This window comes from Syngnathoides biaculeatus, chromosome 14, assembly GCF_019802595.1.
Source record: "Syngnathoides biaculeatus isolate LvHL_M chromosome 14, ASM1980259v1, whole genome shotgun sequence".
NCBI lineage: Eukaryota > Metazoa > Chordata > Actinopteri > Syngnathiformes > Syngnathidae > Syngnathoides > Syngnathoides biaculeatus.
This window is the reverse complement of record NC_084653.1, coordinates 23,128,052-23,153,152: the sequence shown is the minus strand read 5'-3', so window position 1 is coordinate 23,153,152 and position 25,101 is coordinate 23,128,052. Positions and strand designations below refer to the sequence as shown.

Below are 25,101 nucleotides of genomic sequence, written 5' to 3'. Positions count from 1 at the left end.
CCCAAGTAATCGAGCGTTTGGAACGGCATGTAACGCGTCACATCCGCCCACGTAGCATATGTGGCTCGCGAAAATGGCAGCGCCCCTGAAAATCTGCAATTGTGGGTATAAATCTTCTCAAAACACTATTAAACGAGAGAGGATTTAACATCACAATGTCAAGATAGAGTACATATTACATGACTTATTGGACATATTGTTAATGCAAACCATCAGAATTCCCCTTTAATGATAACATGTTTGAAAACAATATTCTCCCTGCGATATGTTTGACTAACAGTAAGGTAAAAATACGGTCATATTTAAGGTAAGGTAATATGGTCTTCATCGCAGTTGTTCAGTTCCTGCCCATTTGTCGAAGGAATTTGAGGCTTCCGAGATAAATAGTTCCCGACTATCAGCAGGACTGAAGGTTTTCCCCCGTTAAATAAGCCACTCTGGCATGCTCGAGCGGCTGACAAATCCCTTCAAGCCGACGCCGACCGCAGCTGTCACGAACGCGGCGGCCGCCGACAGATCGTCGGCCGCGATTGTGCAGCCCGCATTCCGTGACGCCGCTTCCACCCCCCCGACCCCCGTCTTGCTTTGCAGGTGCACGAGAACAAAAAGCGGGAGCCGCGCCACCTCCAGGACGTCGTCTTCGAGACGTCGCTCTGACACCTCGGAGAGCGGCTCCGACCGCCGTCGCCGACCAAGCCCTCCCTCGGAAGTATTTATTTTTTTATTCGACTGTACATCATAATGTCCATTTTAGTGTGTATGTGTGCCTTCAATGATTGCACAACTGTTTAGCGGCGGCGTCTTGCTATGTGGATGTTTGTGCACTTGTGGGCCTTTTGCGGGGAAGTCAATCCTGTGCCGGTGCTTGAAAGTGCACGCACTGAATGTATTCACTCTGTTGCACTTAAATGAATGATTGGTGAGCTCGCGAAGAATTGTGTGCCTTCTTCTTGGGTTTGCAATTTTTTTATTTTTTTTTTCTTATGAGTCCACCTGCTGCACTTTGAACACTGTCGACCTCAGCTCAGGACACAGCAGGATGTGTGAAATGCAGCAATCATTTGACATTTAGGCAACAACACCAACATAAAAAAAGTCTTGTCAGTATTAATTCTTACTGGAAGGACACTTTTGCAAGATTTCTGTTTTTTTTTCCATTGAAAATGTCATCATGAACGCTGTAACGTGCTAATATGTTTTTTTTTATAAGTTAAAATGTTTTTTTTTTGCTGACAACACCTCCACTCAAGTGTATATCAGTCTCTTTTTTTGGGGGGGTGCTGCTCTTTTGTCACTTGACTGTGGGCATGATATTTTCATAACAGTTTACGAAGGAGTATCAGGGCAACACAGGAAAAAATAAGAGACATTGGGAGAGTAAAGCAAATTTTTGGGGGGGGAAATTGAGGAAATGTTCCAACAAAAAATATGTTTTTATTTAAATAAAGTAATCTAATGAGAAGAAAGTTTCATCTTGAAGGTAATTTTAGCGCAATATTGTGATAATAAAGCTTTGTTTTTACAAAAATAAAAGTAATTAACGGACTACTGTTTTTTTTTTTTTTACTTCACTAAAAGTGAGACTTAAAAAAGTAAAATGAAAACTGGCATATTTTTCAGAATAATGTCATGTCGTTATCCAAGCCGCTTATCCTCACAAGGGTTGCGGGGAAAGCTGGAGCCTATTCCAGCGAGCTTCGGGCGAAAGGCGGCCTACACCCCGAACTGGTCGCCAGTCAGTCGCATGCCAGATGTCGACACCATCACTGAGCGAGAATCGATCCCACGCTGCCTGCACCAAAGGCAGTTGTGTGTACCACTACACCATCAGTGACATTTTTCAGAATATTATGTAATATTTTTAGGAGAAGGCGGGATGGTGGATCAGCTGGTAAAGCGTTGGGCTCACAGTTCTGAGGACCCGGGTTCAATCCCAGGCCAACCTGTTCTGGGTTTGATCCGGCCACTCCGGTTTCCTCCCACATCCCAAAAATATGCAACATTAATTAGACGCTCTAAATTCCCCGTAGGTGTGATTGTGAGTGCGGCTGTTTGTCTCTATGTGCCCTACGATTGGCTGGCGACCAGTTCAGGGTGTACCCCGCCTCCTGCTGGTTGACAGTTGGGATAGGCTCCACTCCCCGTGACCCTAGTGAGGCTAAGCGGCAAAGGAAATGGATGGATGGATTTTTAGGAGAAATAAAGTCAAAGTGGTACCTTGAGATACGAGCCATCGATCCGTGTAATTTTTGCGGACGTCTCAGAAAGACGAACACAGCGAACGTACATATATGTGTGTGTGTGTGTATATATATATATATATATATATATATATATTTTTTTTTTTTTTTTTAAATCAAATTTTGTTTTCATGTTGGGGTTAGGTCATAACGTATGTTAGCTCCCTCTATGCAGAAGAAGGGGAACTATGACACCGGGAGATTTCTGATTAAGCATCTGCTACGTACCCAGAGTTCCCCTGTCAGTAACGCATGCGCGTGAATCACAAGGAGACTTTTCAGCACGGGGGGAGCGCTCAGACCGTCACACCGGTACACCCTTGTTGCTACACACGTTGCCAGGCCTGCTGGCATCTTCCACCCTGTTGTGTAAGGGGCTTCTTCACCCTGGGGTCCCGCCTGATGCGGTACACCCCAAGCGTTTTTGATCTCGTGTTCAGGTTCTGTTCTTGCGCTGCCGTGAAAAGTGCCTCAGCGCTGTCTTTCAGTCTTTCAGACCCGCCTTTCCAAGCCACTGGTGTGTTTTCTCTAGGACGGCCACATCTGGTACATGCGCCGTGCAGAGGCTTGTCCTTCAATGACAGCCCATCTACCTCCTCCTTACTGGGCTTCTCTCTCTTTCTTTCTCCATCTCTCTCTATGTCTTTGTATATCTAAGAATTGTAATGTACATCCAATAAAACTCCTTCCTTGACTCGTCCTTGTGTCTTTCCTGCCTCCCCGCCATCGAGCGACTCCGGCGACGCCTTTTGAGCGCACCGCGCGGCGTCTTTCCTTAATTTAACATGTCAGCAGTACAATAACGACGGCACCCAATTACAATGTGATTTTCGTCATTAGCGGCTCAATTAGCAAGCGGGGGTGACGTGGGGGGGGGCATAGCTGCGGATGGCGGGAAGAGCTGAGAACGGATGAGCCGCGCTTAGAAAAAGCTGCACATTTGGCTAGTGGAGTGTTAAGACGCACACGCGGGAGATTTAGACAATTCATTAAAGCCAGCGAGTGTCGAGCCAGCGTCATATTAAATGGTTACTTACTCTCAAAGAGCCCCCCCCCCCACCCCCGGGAGTTGAATTGTTGCCTTGCAAATAGATTAAAGTTTACATTGAAAACGAGAAATGGAATTGGGTTGGTGGGTCGGGGAGGGGGGGGTTAATCAATAGCATAATGGGCCAGTAGGAAGGGGCGGCCTGCTGTCTCAAATGAAATTACCATATTTTTAATCTTAATTTTCCACTCTGTTTATCTGACAGTGAGGATGTGCAATCCAAACAGATAATGAGACAGTCAGATATTGACAGAAGGGGGAGTGGGGGGAGTTTGGGTGGGGTGGGGTGGGGGGCGGGGTTGACGGGCACTCTGGAGTGCTTGTTTCAGTGATTAAACGGCGTGATCGGTGATTACTTTGTGTCGCCGTGTCAGGATGGCGGTCAGGGGGACCCCGTGGCAGCTGGAGCACCTGATGCATTGACATCAGGTCGGGTGAGAGGGTGAGGGGGGGGTCCTAAACAATGGAGGAGGGGGGGTGGTGGTGTTCTGATGGCACTATCTACATCACAGTCAGCATATAATTCCTTCTGCTCCATGCCTGATAGCCGCCGCGCACACGATCGCACAATAAGTGTTATTGGGCTACAAGGATACCTCATAATAACAAGACGCCATTCGAAAGGCTGAATAGGTGTGCAAATATATGCACTTTTAATAGATACAGTCGGCACAATGCCTGAATAACAAACGACAAATCGTGTCACTTAAAGAGAGACTCCATTCACCGACACAGATAACGCAAACACACTCCACGATTGTTTAAGGTTTCGTCCCGAGCGTTAACTTCCCGCCGCGCCAGCGTTTCCTTTCTCTCGTTTTCTCCGTTTGGATAAACGGTTCGAAATGGAGCGAGCGCCTGAATGACGGCAAAGTTAGGGAGAAACCCGACCCCGCCGGTGGCGAATCGGGATCCCGCCGTCGAGAACTTGTTGAAGGGAGAGCGAGCGCGAGAGCGAGGGAGCCCGATTTCGACAGGCTGCGCTGAAATTAGGAGAATCGACTGTGGCAGCTTTGTTCCTGGCTGGTGACACGGGGGGGGCTTGTTAGACGGGGAAGCGTCCCACCCCCTAGAGACTTTGTCGTGCTCATTTTTTTTTTTTTTAAGTGACTACAAAGTAGATGTGTGACAAGTTCCCAAGGCCTGATGTTATGTGTGTGTGTAGCAAAGCCAAACAAACACTTCTTTAGAGGCGCCATGTGATGATGACGCTCGAAAATGTCAAATGTTAAAAATAGGACCGTGTTGATGCCAGTTTGCCAATTTCTAACTTTCTGATCACAAACTCTAAGCGGGCACATTATTTGGAATAAAAGGTAACTCCAGAATAAAATCTTTATTTATTTATTTATTTTTAACCAGGCATGCATCAGCCACAATGAGTCACAATGCATCTGCGGTTGAGTGACCCGGTCCACCCCAACAAATGGAACCTAAATAAAGTCACCAGAACTATTTACAAAGTTCAGTACGAGGATGGTGCTCGACCTCCATTTTGTCTGCTTTTCCCACAGGAAACAGAATAATAATAACTCAATATATCTCCATAATAAAATCATATATTTGAACTGAACAAGTAGTGTTCGACATAACATTGTACCGAAAATGCTCATTGGAATTGCTTGTACACAACGAGTCGGGTCACTAGTGCCTGCCAACGCCTCAAAAGTGAGTTGAGCCATTGAAAATTTTTGTCCGACGGTGACGTTGATAAATTTAAATAATACCACTAACGTAATTTTTTTCTTCCACCCGTGACATGATCGGCTCGGACTGGTGGAGATCCAGAGCCAGACCACTTTCACGACTCTGGTTTACGCTGGTTAAAATACGATCATGCAGAAACAACCACATATGCCATGTAAAAATAACAATAATGTTTTTTTTTTTTTTTTTTTAAAAATGCTAACCAGTATTTCTCCTCCAACATTAGAAACACAGAAAGGGAGATTTCTGAGATTTCACACAATGAGGGTACACCGGGTACACTGTAAATAGATTTTCTTCATTTATTATTATATAATTAAATTATTATTTATCAGTCAGGATTGAGACATTATTAGCATTGGGTTCCATTAGCTGTTAAATGATCATCTTTAACCAAAAAAAAAAAGAGGGAAATATACTGATGGACTTTGAAACCAAAACATTTGTGATCAAGGGCTGCATTTGTGTTTTAACTCTGAATAATAATTTTAAAAAATAAAATCGTGCAAATTAGATGTATTATTTATAATTCATTAACCCATGATTTCATAAAATCAATATATTAATTATTCAAAGAGCTTCAAAAAAAGAATGAATAAAAGGATTTTAAGGAAGGAACTTCTACTTTAATGTAACAATATATATTTTTTCAGACCTCTGGACAATTAAATGCTCAGCGGAGTCTCGCTAACATGATATATTAAATATGTTTATTACTGTTACTTTGCCGATAACCAGTTAATATGTTCCGAGACTTTCACCTCACTTTTATATACAAACCAAACGATCTTCGCTGGCTTAGTCTAAACTTCCAAATGCATGAAACGGGTCCATAAAAAAATAAAAAATAATTAAAAAAAAAAAAAGAACCTCTTTGCATACTTTCTACAGGCCTTAAGTCTCCGGCTCTGCTCCGTCACTCTCCAAAAGTGCCGCTTAAGAGGAAAAGTGTGTAGACAATGGCCCTTGGGGGGGCTCATCACATCAGTAAATAAGATTTATTGCTTAAAGGCCCTGTGCTTATTGGTGATGTCATCCCTTTGTGCGAGATTGATGAAGCTTGGGGACGGAGTGGCGGGGGGGGGTCCTACTTCGTGTGTGTGCTCGCGTGTGTGTGTGTGTGTGTGTGTGTGTGTGTTGGAGCTCCAAAGTTGCTAACTCCCCTGCAGACTTTTGATATCATTTCAAATGTATGACATTTTAACTGCGACATTTTAAATTGAGACTCCTTGGTGGCAAACTAACCGCAATGCACTTCAAAGTTCCATCGGGCTTGTGGGGAGGGGGGGCAGGTTTGATGTGTGTGCGTGTGTGTATGATGGGCTTTTATCTGAGGGGGGGGGGGCATGAGAGCGCTTCATGGTGTGTGCATGTAAACGTGCAGTTTTGGGTACAGGTTGCGACCATAAATATATATATATATATATATATGTGTGTGTGTGTGTGTGTGTGCGCCCCCCCCTCCGCATACTCACACACCACCACACCAAGCATTTCTTTCCCGCCTCAGCCTCCATTATTGTGCACTTGCATTTACGCGGGTCCAAGGCCCCAGTGTGTCTTTTCAGGTTACGTTCTCATCATTTCTCCTAATGTAGAGACCCACAGGCTTGGTGGCAAGCGCACAATGCGCCTGTTGTACGGTTACTGTCAGCTCCCTCAAATAAGGCTTCCTGTTCATTAGACTTCTTTTCACCTCGCCACAATGCGCCGGCTTTGCGGCAATGGCCAGTCGACGCCCATCTCTTCAATGCCGTGTGAATAGTTCCAAATAGTGTTTATGCAAGCCATTGTCGGCCATTGTGCGTCTGGTCTTAATGCGCAGCGATTTGCCTGCTTTCGCGGCCCCCGGAGACATGATCCAGCCCATGCGGCTTCAGATGCATGCCAGTAAACAGACGAAAAGTTAACTCCCAGGGGGACGCCGGCGCTGCTGTACGCCCGATAAAAGTGGGACACGCTAGAACAACGGGCGGCTTTCACGTTCCTCTGCAAATTGGACGGGATTTTGAAAACTCGCTCCTTGGTCTTTGAATTTCGTGACAATCGTGCATTGTTAAATAAACAAAAACAAACAAAGGTTCAATAAGGTCTGAGAATGTGGCAAACGTAAACCTGTGCATCCAACAACGCCGCAGCTCTGCTTAAGTTGAGTACACACATACTGGTTACTGGTGAAAACCAACACACAAAACAGACTATTGTAATTCCCAGTGTGACGGTCTGAGTGCTCCCCCGTGCTGAAAAGTCCCCTTATTGCGCATGCGTGTAGAATTTTTTGAATTTTCCTACTTTTTCTACTGCCGTGCCAGTCTGAAACTTCCCCATCCATCCTTCTTCCGCGTGTTCATTTTTGCTCCCCGTGCATTTCGCTACGGACGTCTCACAAAGCCGAACACAGCGAGTGAAAGAATACAGAAACAAATGCAAACGTATTGTTTGTTATTTATCAACTGGAAAGCACGTTCCAGCATTCAACAAGAATCAACAGAGGATTGTTCGGGCTCAGTCATTAAAGCAGATTTGGGATAGTGAAAATAAGTGTCATTTCATTTTCACGCGCTGAAATTAATTACCTTATACTGTCAGCACCATGCAGAGCTTTCAAGCATGCTTTCAAGAAGCGTGGATGGGGAAGTTTCAGCCTGGCAAGGAAGTAGAAAAAGTAGAACAATTCCAAAAATTAATCCCAGGGGACTTTATAGCACGGGGGAACGCTCAGACCTACAGAGCACACCTGGTTATAAGCCTCACCCAGGACATTTGTAAAGGAAATACCATTTGGTACACACATACGCCGCAGCTCTGTAAAAGCTGCAGCTGCCCACATTGAAACACGAGTTAATGCTAGCGCCATGCTAACAGGGCTGGTTAAAAAAAAAAACCTACCGGTAAAAATCACTGAGACACGGCAGTAAAACGCTAACGCAGCGCTAACAGGGCCGGACCAGTAAAAGTCACTTCCACGGCACATATATTCCACCGGTATCACTTTTACCTTAACCGCTTGAGTGCCCCCTTGCGGCCGTTGGAAAAAATGTAGAAGTTAGCTGCATCACCGCATAAACCGCAGGGTTGAAAGCGTGTGGAAAAAAGTCACGGCTTATAGGCCGGAAATTGCGGTATATTCTTGTAGTGAGTTGAGTACTCAAGGACACCAAAACAGCACATGACACCCCCGCAATGAAATGTTTGATGTAATACCAACTCTGACCAGTGGGGAAGGGCAATATGGTGCTACAGGGCTTGCAGAACCACCAGAAAACACAAAGAGGAGGAAGAAAGATAAGGAACTAAAGAAAAAGTAATCGAAGCAGCTCGGCTAACCGTTAGCTTATCTTGTGATGACATTGCAATTGGAAACTACGCTCATCACTCCAAATGCAAGAAAATGTTATTTTTTTGTCATGCAAGTTTCCCAGCACTTAACACAAGCAACAAACATCTTCAATTCAAAGCGAGAGGCCTCATGTCGAATTTCAATCTCTTAAAAATCGAAACAATGAGAAATTGTTCGGCAACACGGTCGCAGAAATTCCAATTAAATCCATGGCTGCCGTCGTGCGTCCCGCGGTAACGCCACAGTTAAGTTGATGTGCCTGACGCGAGATTAGCCTGACGCTATCGGCCCCCCCCATCTGATGCGGAATGTCTCCTCGCCGGGCCGATTTATTTAAACGCTGTGTCTTTATTCTCGAACCCATCGGTGTGAAAATGAAAGCGCGGCTCGGCGGCTGACTCCGCTAATCTGACACACATCGCCGTCAAAGAATAAAAACTTGTAAATCTGGATGATAATGTCAAAAATGATCCCATGGAAAGTTTACGTGGCAGGAAGCCCGTCAGTTACTTTTCTGTTTTGTGACGTTTGGTTAGACGGATTTTAATTACAGCGTATTCATCTAACTTCATTTATTGACTAATACCAAAGCAACAGTTGGGAGGATCGGAACGTTACCAGTAAAGTGATCCACATACATATTGCAATTCATTCGTAATTAAATAAGCGTCGACTGAACATCAACTTGAAGCTAACGGAAACGGGCGTGACGACGTCGAGCTCACGAATGTCCATGCGAAACGCGGGCCGTTGCACACATAGACCCCAAAGTGGTGCTCAAGCACCTGTCTTTTCGACCTGGGTAGAAATAAAAAAGTGCTAGTTCATATTTAGTCTTTGTTGAGAAGATCTTGTCTTCCTTAATTTATTTGGAATTAATCTCTAAATGGTGGCAGGTTTGTGTTGACTCACATTTAACATGAGTTTGAATGGAATTGCTTCAATCTGAAATGTCAAACTGGGATTTGTGATACCACATCACTATCTTAAAGCTTAATTCATAGAGGACAAAATACATTTTTGTCTGTTTTTTTGAATATCACAGAAAAATTGTTTGAATAAGGCTGTGTATTATTGACTGTGTTCTTCATAGAAGTAAATACATCAATAATATACGGCACATACACTTTTTTTTCTTTAAACTATGAATAATTGTAGGGCGGCACGGTGGTGTAGCTGGAAAAGCGTTGGCCTCACAGTTTTGAGGACCCGGGTTCGATCCCGGCCACATCTGTGTGGAGTTTGCATGTTCTCCCCGTGCCTGTGGGGCTTTTCTCCGGGCACTCCGATTTCCTCCCACATCCCAAAAACATGCAACATTGATCAGACACTCTAAATTGTCCCTAGGTGTGATTGTGAGTGTGGCTGTTTGTCTCGATGTGCCCTGCGATTGGCTGGCAACCACTTCAGCGTGTACTACACCCTCCTGCCCGTTGACAGCTGGGATAGGCTCCACCACTCCCCGTGATCCTTGTGAGGATAAGCGGCAAATAAAATGGATGGATAGATGAATAATTTTGGCAACAGGTGCACTTTTTGTGGCTTGAACACCTATCCCCAAAATGCTCTGTACACGTGCCTGGTTGTAAACAAGAACATTTTCCAATGCGCACATTGTGTCATTTCCGGGTTTTGTCAGGGGCGTTCGAATCCCGATTTTCGTTCGAAAACAGAAGCAAATAAAAAAAAAAAAAAAACAGGGACGTTCAAGAACCGAGGCTTTACTGTACTTAGAATGTTTAAGAAATTAAAAAAAATGGTTGGGGGGGGATGAATGCAAGAACTAATATGCAGCGTTCATAAATGTTTTAAAGTGTTGGCATGTTCAGGTTCTGAAACAACAGTCGCATAAATGTCTTTTTCTTTTATTTTTTTAAACTCAAAACGTTTGCCACTTGCGTGGTCTTCCGCCGCTCATCCGCGCTTGCTCCCACGTTTGACCTCCATTAGCCCACCAGGTGCGTTTCACATTTGATTTAACGCGACGCAGTCACGAGGTAATTGGCCGTCCGGCGCCGTCCTTCCTCCGAGCCGCTTTTCCTTTCACGCCCGGCGCTGACTTGTATTGCTGCTGGCTGATATTTTCATTAGAGGCCTCCTTATCAAATAATGAAATAAAGAATCTGTGTTCGGGGGCTTGCCGCTATTACCTGCCGAGTCAAAAAAAAAAAAAAAAGGGGCTCCCCGTCTCATGTCTTGCCTTTCGCGCGCCTGTTAATTTCCTCGCCTGGTGCTACATATTAATGGCACTTTCGGGAGAATAATGGCTCACAATAAGCCTCTCGCTTCCCCCCTAATTAATAACAACAAAGACAAACTTAAAGTTAATTGAAATTTGAGCATCCCCTCGCTTGACTTTAGAATAACGCAATCGCTTGTTTTTGTTGTCAGACCGCTCTAATAACATATTCTCGTTTTGTCACGTTCACATCGATCTCTGGGGATGGCGAGGAAGTATAAAAGAATCCTCTTCGCTCGAGTAAACAGGAGGAAATACACCCCCCCCCCCCCCGGACATTGATTCAGACTCCCACATTAATATTAAAGCTCCTCCTCCAGATAATCACGGCAAGGTGCATGATTTGTTTTCATTGATTAAGTGACACCTCGCCGCACAGTTATTAATACAGTTTGCATTGATATTATTTGCGCGTTAACAACGCTTATGAGCGGGAGATTGCAGGCGAGATGCAAACGAGCGGCAAGCGAGCTCTAATCAGCGTCGCTTTTGATACAAAATCTTTACAAGTAATCAATCCGCGTGCAGGACATTTACAAACTTTTCAACGCCAACTCCCCCCCCCCTTCTTCTTTTTCTGACAAGGCTGCACCTTCCTGTCGGATGGCGTGTTTTGCAAATTAAAAAAAGCCTTCCAGGAATATGAATTAGGTCGCGCGAGCCCGACCGTCGCTGCTATTCATCGGCGGCGAACATTTCACTTAGGAGGAATTCTTCGCAGCTAATGCAATCGGCTCGACAATTCCCGCCTAGCGTGGGGCTGCGATGCGCACAAAAAGACAATCTGCCACCCCTGCATTCCATTTTTTTCCCCCCAAAATTATTTTTATTTCCATCACGGCTCTTTTGTCGCACGGGCCCGTGAACGGAAATAGCTGAACAAAATAAATAAACAGATAAACGGGAGGGCTGTCGCCGCAGCTTTTATGCGACGTTCTTCCGCCGCCAAGAACATTTCTGAAGTTAACGGTATTTATGCTCCAGCGGTGTTGGTCACAGTCTGTCACACTTTATTTGCATCTGCGTGTCCCATTACCAAATATGACATATTCCTAAGATCAGGCTCCTAGCGCTCCTTTACCACCCACTATGGCAATTAACTGTCTACTAAGCTAACAGGCGGAACACACATGCCTGACGCAAGCTCGTCACACACACACACATATCGAACTCCTCTCCTCCAGAGATGTCGTTTCCCTGGAAACGCAAGTTCGTAAAAACCGCCGAACGCATCCGTCCACTTTATGACGGGCTCGGGTGGGCTTTCTCAAACTTTGAAGTCAGTCAGAGCTTGCTATTGTTGTTTAGGAGCGGAAAGAAAATGCCCAAAACAAACGTGGCGGTACGCTTTGAGGATCTAACAAGGAACTCGCTTGTCATCCAATTTTTCACGGAAAGAGCACTGACAATTTGTTGGCGGGTGCGGGATACTTAAAGCCCAAGTGTCATCCCTATAAACATTCTAAAATAGATTTTGAAATGAAAAATACATAACATTATTCACTTCAATAGTCTATACGAAAAAATAAATGGGAGCGGAGAGCGCGTCATCCATGCGCAAAGTTGCGGAACTGTCATTCGACATCTAAGTGGTCGCCATATTGGCTGCATCTGCTGCCCCAGACATTCGCCATTGAAAACACGCTGGGCCCCCAACTGTGGGACACGCCCCTTCAGACACGGAAGCTCTTTTCAAAGAAGAGAACATCTCACAATCGAGTGAAGTGTCCGGGGCGATATTACCGCCGTATCGAGCCATATTTAGATGATATGCGGATCACTTCTAACTAACAACAGACTCCCAGACAGTGTGTATGAGCCAGCCCGGCCAAAGCCGTGCTTGGCGCTGATGGGTACATCGACACATTTAGCAACCCTGACTTATGGACGCGGATCTTTTATGTTCTGAAAGGATTACACCCCCCCCCCCCAACTATTGTTTTCTTTAGTAGCTGTATACGCACCTACCAGTCATTTGGAACCTATGAAGCTCTGGTCCTTTGCACCTGTGCAATCCATTTTCCACGACAAACCGGGTCTCTTGGAAACTTATGAAGGGTAAATCCATCCTCCCGAGTGTTGGAGCAATATCCAACAATGCAACAAGCCAACATTTTGGCTACCACGAAGGAACAAAGAACTGCCTTCCCGCAGATAAAACTAATAGAAACAAACGAGTCTGCTTGAGAGCGCTACTGCCCTTGACATCACTTCCTGCTTCTTGTCAAAAAACAAATCCCTCGAGAGGATTTTCATTGCGGGAGTTACAAAAAGCCGTATACGACAAAATCATCTTTTGTGGTGAAAAAAAAACGGATGAGTCCACGTCGGCTGCCGTTTTTTCATGAATAACATACTAAAAATCATCCATTTCATGACACTTGACCTTTAAGTTTACTTCTGAATAATATTTTGTGAGTTTTGATCGCATAGTAAGTGTTCTCAGGGTAAACGTTTAGGGGGAGTCTGTTGAGACCAAAATCAGTCGGATTTTGTACAAAATTTGGAAATTAATTTGAAATGACAAATCGACAGATTGATTAATTTTTTCATGCTTGTGTTTTTGGGGTGCTGTTTTTTTTAATGAATTACCGAAACAAGTCAAGCACCAAAATATGAATCCGTATCAGCGTGACGCGGCGCCGTTCCGCGATTGCGTCAATCAAAACGCATCATTGTCATCTTTGAGTCTTTGCGAGCTTCAAGATTTTCCCTTTCGCTCCGCCGCAAATAAGAACGGCAGATGTCACCTGGCTCGCCGCCGCCGTTTTCATTTTATCCCCGGCGTCATCTCAAGGTAGAGCGATTGTCACCAGACTAAACTATCGGTTCTGCCGCTTTAAACCACTGACCGGCGGGGCGTAGCCAATATGGAGGCTAATCCATTCTTGTGTCTATACGACGGGATGCTTATGGAGGCATATTTGCTTAGGGCAGCCATGCAAATTATTACTTACTGCCCCGTAAGCTGATAACGCAAATTAGACCCCCATTAAAGTTGAACAATGTATGTGAAATGAGAGGAGATGTGGCAAGCGATACCTTCCTTGAAGGGATGCTTAAGTCGCACGGCACTAAAATATGCCGGCGTGCCGGCAAACTTCAAAAGTGGGGAGATGTTTATCCTCGGGAATCGGAGGGTTCATAATGGTAATCTCCTGCGCACAGCGGCAGCTGCCAGGTGGAGGGTAGCGCGCCGCATGTTTATGAATGGAAATCATTACGGGGGTGTTGGGGGTGGGGGGGACCGGGGAGCGTACCAGCACGGACCAGCGATACAGAAACTTTTCTATCCGAGAGCTCTTCGAAAGTTTGGAGTGCAGGTCGCCGCCATTCACCGAGCTGAATGCGGGTCGCGTTTGAAAACAACGGTCTCGTTAATTCCGTCCCGCCGCCACCCGAGAGGCGCCCGAGGAGGGCGGCGGGGGCTGCTTCCGTGCGGCCCCCCCGCCACCGCCACCTTCGCCGGCCTTTTTCCGCTCTTGTCGGAGACGAGCCGCTTTAATTCGCGTGCCTTTCGCCGGTGCCGCCGCACAAGCTCGGCGGCTTTTTAAGAGCTGGAAGTGCTGCTCGGGGTGCGATAGACCAGAAAGGAAGTACTTTGGGGGCTCATTTCAACCTTTTACTTGTTGTCTTTGAGTCCCTTTCCCTTTTTAACTCCTCCGGCCGCCTGATAGGATTCATCTCAACCCCCGCGCCCCCTACCCCCGCTTTTGTCCGGCCGACCGTGCGGTCAGCGCTTGACACCCCCCCCCCCCCATGGACTGATGACTTTTACCGCTGGATGGTGAAAGAGATGAGGGCGAAACACAAAGGCAAATTAAGGGTACAAAAACACTCGCCATTGTCCCATTGTTGAGGGTCACAAATCGTCGAGTAAAAGCAACACAGCGGTGGTTGAAATGCATTCGCCTCCATCCCGTTGACCCCCAGCGGCCCCCCTTCCCAAACCCCCCCCCCCCGCCCCCACCCCTCTTATCCCAGCCTGCCTTCACCTTTCTTTATATTCATTAGATTCATTATAGGCCACAAAGGACTGCCAACAAAACAGCTTGTGATTTTGGTTGAATTCGTCCCCCTCGGAGGCCTGCAGGGAAATTAAAGTAGGTGACTATCACTGGTGCGGGGGGGGGGGGGGGGGGAGCAGGTTTGACACATCTGAAGCTTTCAGTGATGCTAATAGCCCAAGCGTATCCAAAATACACAGGAGCTGACCTCAAACAGATTGCGGGGGTTCGGAATCATTAGTTTGCAAATGAAGCGCGAGTACATTGCTTCAATGGCGGAATCATCCCACTCGCAACCTTTTTGATTAGTGTTTGTCAACTCCGCCTTTTTTTCCCCTCTCTCCCCTGTCGCACGCCCCCACCTTGCGCGCCAGAAATTAATAAAGCAGACATAGCGACACTTTGCAGTCTGGCGTCCTCCGAGCACCTGTTAGACAAATGCACTTAAGGCGGGAGTCGAAAAATCGCTGCCATGTTGAAATTGGTGTAAAATCTTCATTTAGATGACGTCCTCGGGGCCCCCGCTCATTACTTCAGATTTATATAGCATTAGTTCTGCCTCGCAAAATGTGCCGCGCGCCATTCCACCTCAGTGAAATATGAAGCGGTTTGATAAAAAGGCGACAACAGATTCTCTCATTTGAGAAGCGGAAAAAAAAAGAAGCAAAAACCTTTTAAGAGGGTTCATTAATTCAACTTGTGGCACGGCGGCAAGTTCTGTGGCCTGCGGCGCCCCGAACGCCGCACGCTGCCAGACGGCTGATCGGCGCACCGTCGGCCGCGCCGGTGAATTACGCGACACCGGCAGATGTTCACCTTCAAAGCCGGTAATGGAGGTCAAAAAAAAAAAAAAAAAAAAAAAAGATCTTGTCAAAACCTTGAACAGTATTCTTACAAATGCTGGAGTGTCCCCCCCCCCCCCACCAGTATGTATACATGCCACGTACCAGGAAGCTCTGATGTTTTAATTCCAATCTTTTTTCATACTCACGTCACACGTTTATGTATATGTAAATATAAAATGCGACCGTAATTTCCAACCTACAGAGCGCACCTGATTATAAGCCTCACCCAGTACATTTGTAAAGGAAATACCATTTGGTACATACATAAGCCGCAAGTGTCCACATTGAAACACGAGATATTTACTGTATAAAGAAAGACGCTACACAAAAACAGTTTTAATACCATATCTTAGCTTAACCCATTTGTGGGGAGCGTCCCATTTTTGGGACATCACGATTTTCACACATTATATCCTTCAGTATATCAAAATATTTAACTGTTTTAATCTGAAGCCATAATTTGGTATCAGGAGAGGATAACTCATCGTTATTTCCCCTTTCCTTCGTGACCCAACATGGCTGCCTCAAGTACACGTGGAGCGTTTTCCGAGAGAAGAAAGGGAGAAAGGTCAGTATGCGACCAAGTTTGTCATCAAAATGCTAATCCATCAGTATTATTAATGTGCAAGTGTCGTTCTAGAATAAGAATTGATTAATAAACATATCTCTAGTATATACCACTTCAAAGAACTGATAACATACATGAAAGGGTCCATCCTCTTGCCCTTTGTTTTATGCGTTAAACGAAAAAGTGTTGTTTCCTTGATTGTGGCCTGTTAGGAGACTTTTGCCTCAATAAGGCAAAAAATTGTTAACATAGCAACAACACGGTAGCACAAACAGGGCTGGTAAAAAATATATATATACCGGCAAAAAAAAGAAAAGAAAAACAGTCGCGGCAGCTACACAGTAGCACAACACTGACAGGGCCAGTTAAAAAAACAAAACAAAAAAACATACAGGTAAAACTCACTTCCTCGGTACATATATTCCACCCGTCTCACTCTTAACTTTTCCACTCGAGTGCCCCCTTGCGGCATAAATTATAGCATAAATTACCGGCATCACCGCATAAGTCGGAGGGTTGAAGGCGTGCGGAAAAAAAAAGTCGCGGCTCAAAGGCCGAAAATTACGGTAATTGCAACACGATGAGGAACAGGAAATGGAAATCAATGTTCTATATGAGGCGTGTCAAACTCATTTTTGTCACAGGTCACATTGTAGTTCCGGTTTCCCTCAGAGGGCCGTTATGACTGTGAAACCATAGAAATCGTTGATCGCCTCATCATATTTACACGTGAAATTCATGAATTACTTTTGGAATCAGAAATCAAGGGTAATGGGTTTTTTTTCCAACTATTGTTAATGTTTGGCAATGTAAAAATACTTGCAATACATTGACGTTATGATTTATCATATGACAATTTGAAATTTTGGTTCAGATTTGGTCAAGAATCACAGAAGTTGACAGACATGATTTGCCTTCGTGGGCCACATAAAATCCCCAAGAGGGCCGGATCTGGCCCCCGGGCCCTGAGTTTGACACCTGTGTTCTATATTAAATATTCTATGTCAACTGGTTACAGAACCCCTGGAGAGCGGGCAGCAACACGAATGGCTCTGTATTCAATATAAAATATATGGGGAGCTGTGGGGAGAGCAAAGGAACAGGAAGTAGAGTGGGTCAAAGGTCGAAGTGCAAAGTAGGATCGCGGCTCAGCGCTACAAAAGTCTATCAAAAATAAAACCTCAGAACGGGGAAACACAAGCATCACGTTGGTGTCTGGTCGGAAACTACGGCAAAGTTGAGGGAAACGGGCTGGGGGTTGAGGGGAGGGGGGGCCTTCTCGCAGCAGCCCCCCCCCCCCCCCCCCCCCCGTCGCGTTGGTCTGTTTCACCGGCCGATCCGTTTTGTTCTCCGTCCTTTTCAATTTGTTTACATTTGGCCCCCGGCAGAGAGGACAGTCTATTGATTTATTGTCCCCCCCCCCCCCCCCCCGCTTCCCGAAAGCGGTGTTAAGAGGGCACGGACATCCCCCCCCCCACAGGCAACCCTGAACTCCTTTTTTAGGCTATGACTGTGTGTCCTCAGAAGTTTGCTCTTTCCTACAAGATGAGTCGATGTCACCTCGTGCGAATAGGAAAATCTGTGGGACGTTTTTTTATTTTTGTACCCCCCCACCTTGCACATTTATACATCTGCTCGTAGTTTGTATTCACATTTTGTGACATCTCCCTTTGCAGATTGATATTCCTCTGAAGCGCCCGTCTGAAATTCCACGCCGCAATCATCAAAAAGAATCATTTGGGATGAAAGTTGAATTTTTTTTTTGTCAGGCGGCCTTTGGCTTCAGCCGGCTGGAAGATAAACAATTTCCCCGTGAATATACGGGCCGGCCTCACCCTATCTCGCCCATCGCCAAAAACCGGGACGCGTCCCCGTCCTGAGCCCATTGTAGTCCATTAAAAGAAATCCTTCCCTGTGGCAAGCGTTTTGCCGCTTTCAAGTAGATAAATGCCTTCCGAGAGGGATAAGAATGCATTTCTACAAAACTGCATTAAAGAGTAATGTTTGTCAGCGGCTCAGATAAAAACTTCACAATTCTGCCTCCCCTCCGCGGCCCCCCGGCCCCCCTCCATCTGCCCTCAGCGGCAGCCGCAAATGCATCGGCAATGCGTAAAGCTGATTGGGGGAAAGGCTGCCCACAGGTGAGCGGGGCCTCATTTCCAATCTGTGACAGCAATATGGTCCCGTCCGCATCGCCGGCGTCCCGACACCAGCCGCCGCGGTCACTCTATATATGGAAATCTCTGTCTTCGGGGCAGAATCCAAAAAAAAAAAAAAAAAAAAAAAAAAAAAAATTAATAAATAAAAAGAGCCGAGATTGGCACTTTAACCCCGCCGCCCTCCTGAAAATATGTTTTAGTCCCGATACATTATACTCGCGCGAATTATTTATCAAGACGATACAAGCTCGATATTTCCCCGAAATAATGAGATGTTGAGGTGGCAGCTGGAAGGTTCCGGTCCGGTGAGCAGCGTCTATGAATGGCGGGAAATGAAGTAAATATGGCGGCCTGGGACACAAACACCGGCTGAATGCGAACGAGACGGAACGCTTTGGTGGCACCGGACGGAATGGATTCTTTTCTTTTCATTTTTTTTTTTTTTTTTAACGGCTCTCCTTTTGTCATGAGGGGAGCAGCATCGCATCAGAAATCGTAAACGCTTTAATGCATGATATTAAAATGCTAAAATGCTACTCATTCGTTGGCAGGAAACGGATCTATTTCTTCAACAATGATACACGTCTATAAGAGGAGAGGGGAGTGCAAAACTGTTGAAAATATACTTTTTTTTTTAAAAAAAATGTGGCATTCTTGTACATCCCAAACAATTCTAATAAATCTTTAATCTGTAAAATTCTATACATATCTATATACTGGCAAACAATCCAAAACAATACATCAGGGGTGGAAGGTATTTTTCTAAGAAGACATAAACTGATTTTAAATAACAAACCACCTGTGGGAAACTAACATGCAATAACTTTATAAAGAAATCCTACTGTGGTTCTCTCTATATGTATATTATTCCTGTAACCTATTTTATTTATATTATCAAGTATGCACACATTGTATTGACGTGTTTACTTTTAAACAGTTTATGGCATGACCTTTTCAATAATTGTATTTCAGTGTCATAATTTCAATGTAAAGAATTTAATTGGCTACAATTCGCTGTCTAAAGTTCACCGTCTGTGCCACCAGGCAGGGTTACTTCAGGTCAGAACCAAACAGCCAGCCAATCCAGTTACGTTTTCTTCATCTGTGACGTCACGTGACAAAGAAAAATGACTGCGATTGGCTGCCTCTTTGGTTCTGACCTGAAGTAACCCTGACTGCTGGCACGGACGGTGAATTTTAGACAGCGAATTGTAGCCAGTTGAATTGTTAGCAGTGAAAAGTTACACTGAAATACAATTAATGAAAATGTGATCACTTTACATTTCAAACCCAAATCCCGGTGGCACATATTTACTTCCATAATTTTAGCATATTTGGATACTATGAAGTTGAATGTTTGGTATACGGCTCAGTATACTGGGGGGACACTTCATTAGGTACGACAGTTTAATAAACAAAACAAATGAAACCCTAACGCTCTGTTTTGACTCTGGTATTAATTTAACAAGGCGGCACGGCGGATCAGCTGGTAAAGCGTTGGCCTCACAGTTCTGAAGACTCTGGTTCGATCCCGGCCACACCTGTGTGGAGTTTGCATGTTCTCCCCGTGCCTGCGTGGATTTCCTCCGGGCACTCTGGTTCCCTCCCACATCCCAAAAACATGCAACATTAATTGGATATTCTAAATTGCCCCGAGGTGTGATTGTGAGTGCGACTATTGTCTGTCTCTCGATGTGCCCTGCGATTGACTGGCGACCAGTCCAGGGTGTACCCCGCCTCCTGCCCGTTGACATCTTGGATGGGCTCCAGCACTCCACACGACCCTTGTGAGGATAAGCGGTAAGAAAATGGATGGATGGAATAATTTAACAACAGCGTTTGTCGGGGTTTGCAGTGGTTTCAGCACATTGGGAACAACTTCCTGTTTTATAACAATTAACACATTAATGCGATGGTGTCAATCAAATCAGAGAATTTTTGGGACCGCATTTGTATGCTCGACACCCAGCGGCGTGTCTGGCAAGTGCGGCGCCGACAACTTCGCACTTTCCAAACTCTTTTCCTCGTCGTAGCCTTCAAGCATCTCACACGTCAAGAGTCTTTTAATCTCTCCCATACAAAAAAAAAATGATAATAATAATAAAACAAAACCCTATAAAAGGAGAGGACTGCTGCGCTAAGTTGAGTTGAAAGAGGCCACCTGTCGAGATGCCGCCTTCACGGAACAAATTCACACAGTTGGTGCAGTCAGACAAAGCGAACGGAGAGAAGAAGAAGAAGAAGAAGAAAAAAAATCATTTGCAGACGCTGAATGCAGCCGAGCTGCGTCGCTGGAGCTTTATCTCCGGCGGATGACTTGAAAGGAGGCCACGAGTGTTTTCATTTGACGCTTTTCACTCGTCAGGTCGCGCAATCAAGGTAAAATCATGACGAGCGCCATTATTTTACCCCGCCCCCGCCCCCGTTGCATAACAGACGCACAATGAACACGTTTTTTGACCGTTGTTGTTCGAGGATTTGAAGGAAAAAATACAATTCAGACTCGAATTGCCTTTTAAGATCAAAATGTGCTGGATTCATGCCTGAAGAATGAAATATGACACTTCGCATTGAAGGAAAAGTAGCTGGGGTGTCTTAAGATAGATTTAGAATGATGATTCATTGAACTAAATATCAACTAAATGAAGTGAAAACTTGTGTAAATTCCCCCCAATGCTGGACTCTCTGGATTCGGATCCAAATCAAAGTCCTCCAATTGAAGACCACCACTCTGAACAGATTTAAGCAAATAAGACATGATTTGCGGATATTCAAATACTTCTTTCTTCATTTATTTATTATTATTAATGTTACTCATTTTGATTTTCTGAATTCCGAGTTTTTTTTTCCCAGCTGAAATTGTCCTTTTTGTGAAGTGTGCAAATCCGTTGAGAAAATTTGTGGTGGGTAGGGGCGGTACGGCTGGACGCGGGGCGAGGCCGTGATAAAGACCGGCCGCCAAAAGTCTATCTGCAACGCTCGTCGTGAAATCAGCGGAAAACGGCATTGCTATCTGTTTGCATTAAATTTGGCGTTTATGATAACGACAACATTCCGATTTCCGGCAGCATTTTGGCGGAATTTTGTTGGGATTTTCACTCTGATGTAAACAGTTCGTAGAGAAGCATTCTGTTTACCACGACATAGATATAAGTTATAGACATACGTACGCACATGTTATCGAGCGGTCTCCACGTTTGCCAGTATGGCGAAAGTCTTGGGAGCGAAAAGATGAAGATCGTGCCGGGTTAAATTGATAAAAGCCACGGGGTAAAAAAACATATTTCAGATGGGCGTGGCTTGAAAAAAGTTTAACCGTCAAGAACGAAAACTATCAACATGTCTAACTGAACACGTACAAAAAGTGGACGTTCCCGGCAAAGTGCTGTGCACTCTGTGTTCCGATATGACCAATTGTGGAAGCCGGGGAGCAAAAAATATCCAGGAGCGTCTCCAAACCAGGAGACACAAAGGGAAGTTGGATGTAAATTTCTCAAATATTATAGAATTGACAACTGCTAATAAGATTAGGCCTATCTGTAGCCATATCTGATATAAATTTCACTCAAGTCAACATTTTTACATCTGAAGTTTGGCAAAATTATTTTGGTTGTTTAGGACTCATATTTGAAGTTTTCAAAATATTATGATTGCCCTGTATTTAACAGTGTGTTTTATAAAAAAAATATTATACATGAGGCAGAAATTTTCAGTGTTTTTCCAAATTGGTCATTCTCATCCCTGTGTCTATTTCAACTTGTTGACTGGGGGGGAAGAAAAAAAAAAAACGCCAAACTCTTTGTTGTATTGCATCCTCACATCATCCCAGTGTTTTTCAGGGCCTCCTTTGTTCTTGGTGAAGGGGTCTTTTATTTGGGGAGGGGGGGCGTGGGGGTAAATCTCCAATCTCAGACTAGCACTTTGCCTCGATGCAGATCTTCATTAATCTCGGGGGCCGCCGCGGGCACTCCGGCGGCCCGACGTTTTGACGGGAATTGAATTTGACGGCGCATTGTGACTGCTACGGAGGCCCACAATGGCCCGTGTTCCTTCCTGTGTCTGGCGCACAATCGGAGAGACCCAATTAAATAATTTGGCACAATGACGGAGAACAAAAGCGTACGCGGGCACAAAGTGAGGGCTCCGACGTTTGCATTCTACCTATTTCTATATCATGTTAATTAATTTGGGGTTGGAACCACAAGGGAAGTGAACGGGCGGGTGGGGGTGTGCGGTGGGGGGGCGGCACGGGGGCGGCGGCACCGCGCAAAAACACCGCGGCTCGTTTCATCAGTGTTTGCGACGACGCTCTGTATTCACGCGGCGTGCCAAATCGACATTTTATAATAGCGCAAATCCGCTGGAGAGTGGGAGATGATTAAGGCTGACTTTTATTTATTATTTCTATATTTTGCCACTTAACTCCACAGCAGGTTTTCAATTACATTATTTATATATATATATATATATTTTTTTTTTTTTTGTCATTTTTTAAATGGTTTGAGGGTGACTTCCAAACAGCGGGTTGAAAAAAGAAAAAAATGATAAAAATGAATTGAACGTTTAAAGTCACCCAGCTCATTTAACAACAAAGAGCCGATTGCGCTCTGCGTAAACGCTTTTGTTGACGGCAATATGTCACATTGTTTTGTTTGTTTTCGTTTTTTTTTTTTTTTCCCCTTTCAATTCCCTTTACCCACGAGTGGGTGGGTGATAAGCAGTGATGGGACCCATATGGGGCTGTCAGCGGACCGCTGGTGGGCTCTCTCGCCTGGTCCAGCTGCTGTAATTGAAAGAAATGAGCCATGGAGCTGACACATTAGCGGGTCCCTGGAGATGCGCGCACACACACACACACACACACACACACACACACACACACACACACACACACACACACGTGTGCGCATGCACACGCACGCACACACTCTTTAAACATTCCAACTTTATCTGGCTGCAAGTGTAACCCCGGCATACACCCGCGCACGCCGTTGAAAGCGACAACAGGACGGGCCCCGTCACTAAGGTGGGGGGAGTCGGGGATGAGAAATTGTCCCCGCGGTGAGTTAATCAGCTCATTGCTCCGCCGGCACCGCCGTTTATCCGCCATTTAACCCGGAGAGGGGTGGGGGGGGGTGGGCCGCCTGTCTGCGAGGTGGCACCTGCAGCTCGCCCCGACGCTTGATTTAGAGCGCCGCGTGCGGCAGATCACGGCAAACGGCGATGAGAAACTCATTTGCGGCCAAACGGAGGCAAACGGCGACGCCCGCGCCCCGTCGTGCAACTGACCGGTCGTTGGCGGTTGTCCTCTAGTGTAGACACGATATCGAATCCTGACTGAGGTATAAATTCGTTGCTTCTCGGATGAGGAACTACGAAATCTGCGACATACTTTAAATAAACTTGCCTGGCTATCTTTTACTGCAGGGGTGTCAAACTCATTTTTCTCGCGGGCCACATTGTTGTTCCGGTTTCCCTCAGAGGGGCGTTATGACCGTTCGAACAAAAATATTTAATCATCTTGTCATATTTACATCATCAATTTATGAATTGGTTTTGGAATCAGAAATCAAGGGTAGTGTGTTTTTCAACTATTTGTGTTTGGTAACAAAACATGCTTGTAATACCTCAACTTTATCATTTATGACAATTTGAAATTTTGGGACAGATTTTTACAAGAATCATGGAAATTGACACTATAGATTTGGCGTTGCGGGCCACATAAAATCATGTGGCAGGCCAGATCTGGCCCCCAGGCCTTGAGTTTGACACCTGTGTTTTACTGCATAAAAGACAAACTGTATTTGAATAAATATGCCTCAAAAGCCTCACCAAAAAGTGACATCAGCATATTTTCCAGGACTTATGCTCAATGATCAATATCTATCGATAATATCAGCTGTGTTTCGAGACCTTAGAAATGTGAAAAGAATCACCTTGCAGCCACACAGAAATGCAAAACTAGGCCATTCAGTCCATATAAAAGGGAAATATAGCCAGTCCTACTCTATGACGGGCAACTTCCAGGTTAGAGAGGAACACTACGGCTATGGAAAAACTCAAAGCACCTTGAGACCAAACATCAATCCAAAATTAGAACTCATTTAAAAGCTACATTCCAAAATGGCAGAAATGCCATATTGAAAACTTTTCTCCCTCAATATACAGACTACACAATGGTACCGCCATGTTTTTAACATTATTTTTTCTTTTTCAAATCGTTAACATTGTTTGGTTGGTGTTTTACTGGCAGTCTGGAACGGATTGACGGCATTTCCATTCATTTCGATGGGGAATGATGATTTGAGATACAAGTGTTTTTGCGTTCCAAGCATTTTCTACTAATTACAACACGTGACGGACGTCACCATTACTATAACGACTCACAAGGAGTATGATTGATTTTACTGTAGTTCAAATTTTTATGCTGACATGAAAATCTAGATGACCACTTGCATTGCCACGAGCCTCCTATAACGGTTTAAGATCTAGTACCAAAGTTGCCCATTCAGGTCCCAATGACGTTAGCTCAAAAAAAGAATGTACAACAAAACACTATTTTAGTGCATGTTGAAGGCGGCACGGTGGAATCAGCTGGTAAAGCGTTGGCCTCACAGTTCTGAGGACCTGGGTTCGATCCCAGCCCCGCCTGTGTGGACTTTGCATATTCTCTCCGTGCCTGCGTGGGTTTCCTCCGGGTACTCCGGTTTCCTCCCACATCCCCACAAACATGCAACATTAATTGGGCACTCTAAATTGCCCGTAGGTGTGATTGTGAGTGCTGCTGTTTGTCTCTATGTGCCCTGCGATTGACTGGCGACCAGTTCAGGGTGCACCCCGCCTCCCGCCCGTTGACAGCTGGGATAGGCTCCAGCACTCCCCGTGACCCTCGTGAGGATAAGCGACAAAGAAAATGGATGGTGCATGGTGATAATCTTGTGTCGTTAT

The 25,101-nt window shown here is 45.1% G+C and overlaps 1 protein-coding gene and 1 long non-coding RNA gene across 3 annotated transcripts in view; one reads left to right on the top strand and one right to left on the bottom strand.

Annotated features, from left to right (window-relative positions):
* The window catches only part of LOC133511826 (ATP-binding cassette subfamily C member 4-like), a 62,370-nt gene extending 60,592 nt beyond the window's left edge, over nucleotides 1-1,778 (top strand). The window contains exon 32 of the mRNA XM_061840794.1: nucleotides 592-1,778. Coding sequence (XP_061696778.1) covers nucleotides 592-657 — 66 coding nt within the window. The 3' untranslated portion in view covers nucleotides 658-1,778. The remainder of the gene's footprint in view (nucleotides 1-591) is intronic.
* Nucleotides 1-25,101, bottom strand: part of LOC133511830 (uncharacterized) — a 98,083-nt gene that overhangs the window by 28,775 nt on the left and 44,207 nt on the right. The gene's annotated exons all lie outside the window — the stretch shown is intronic.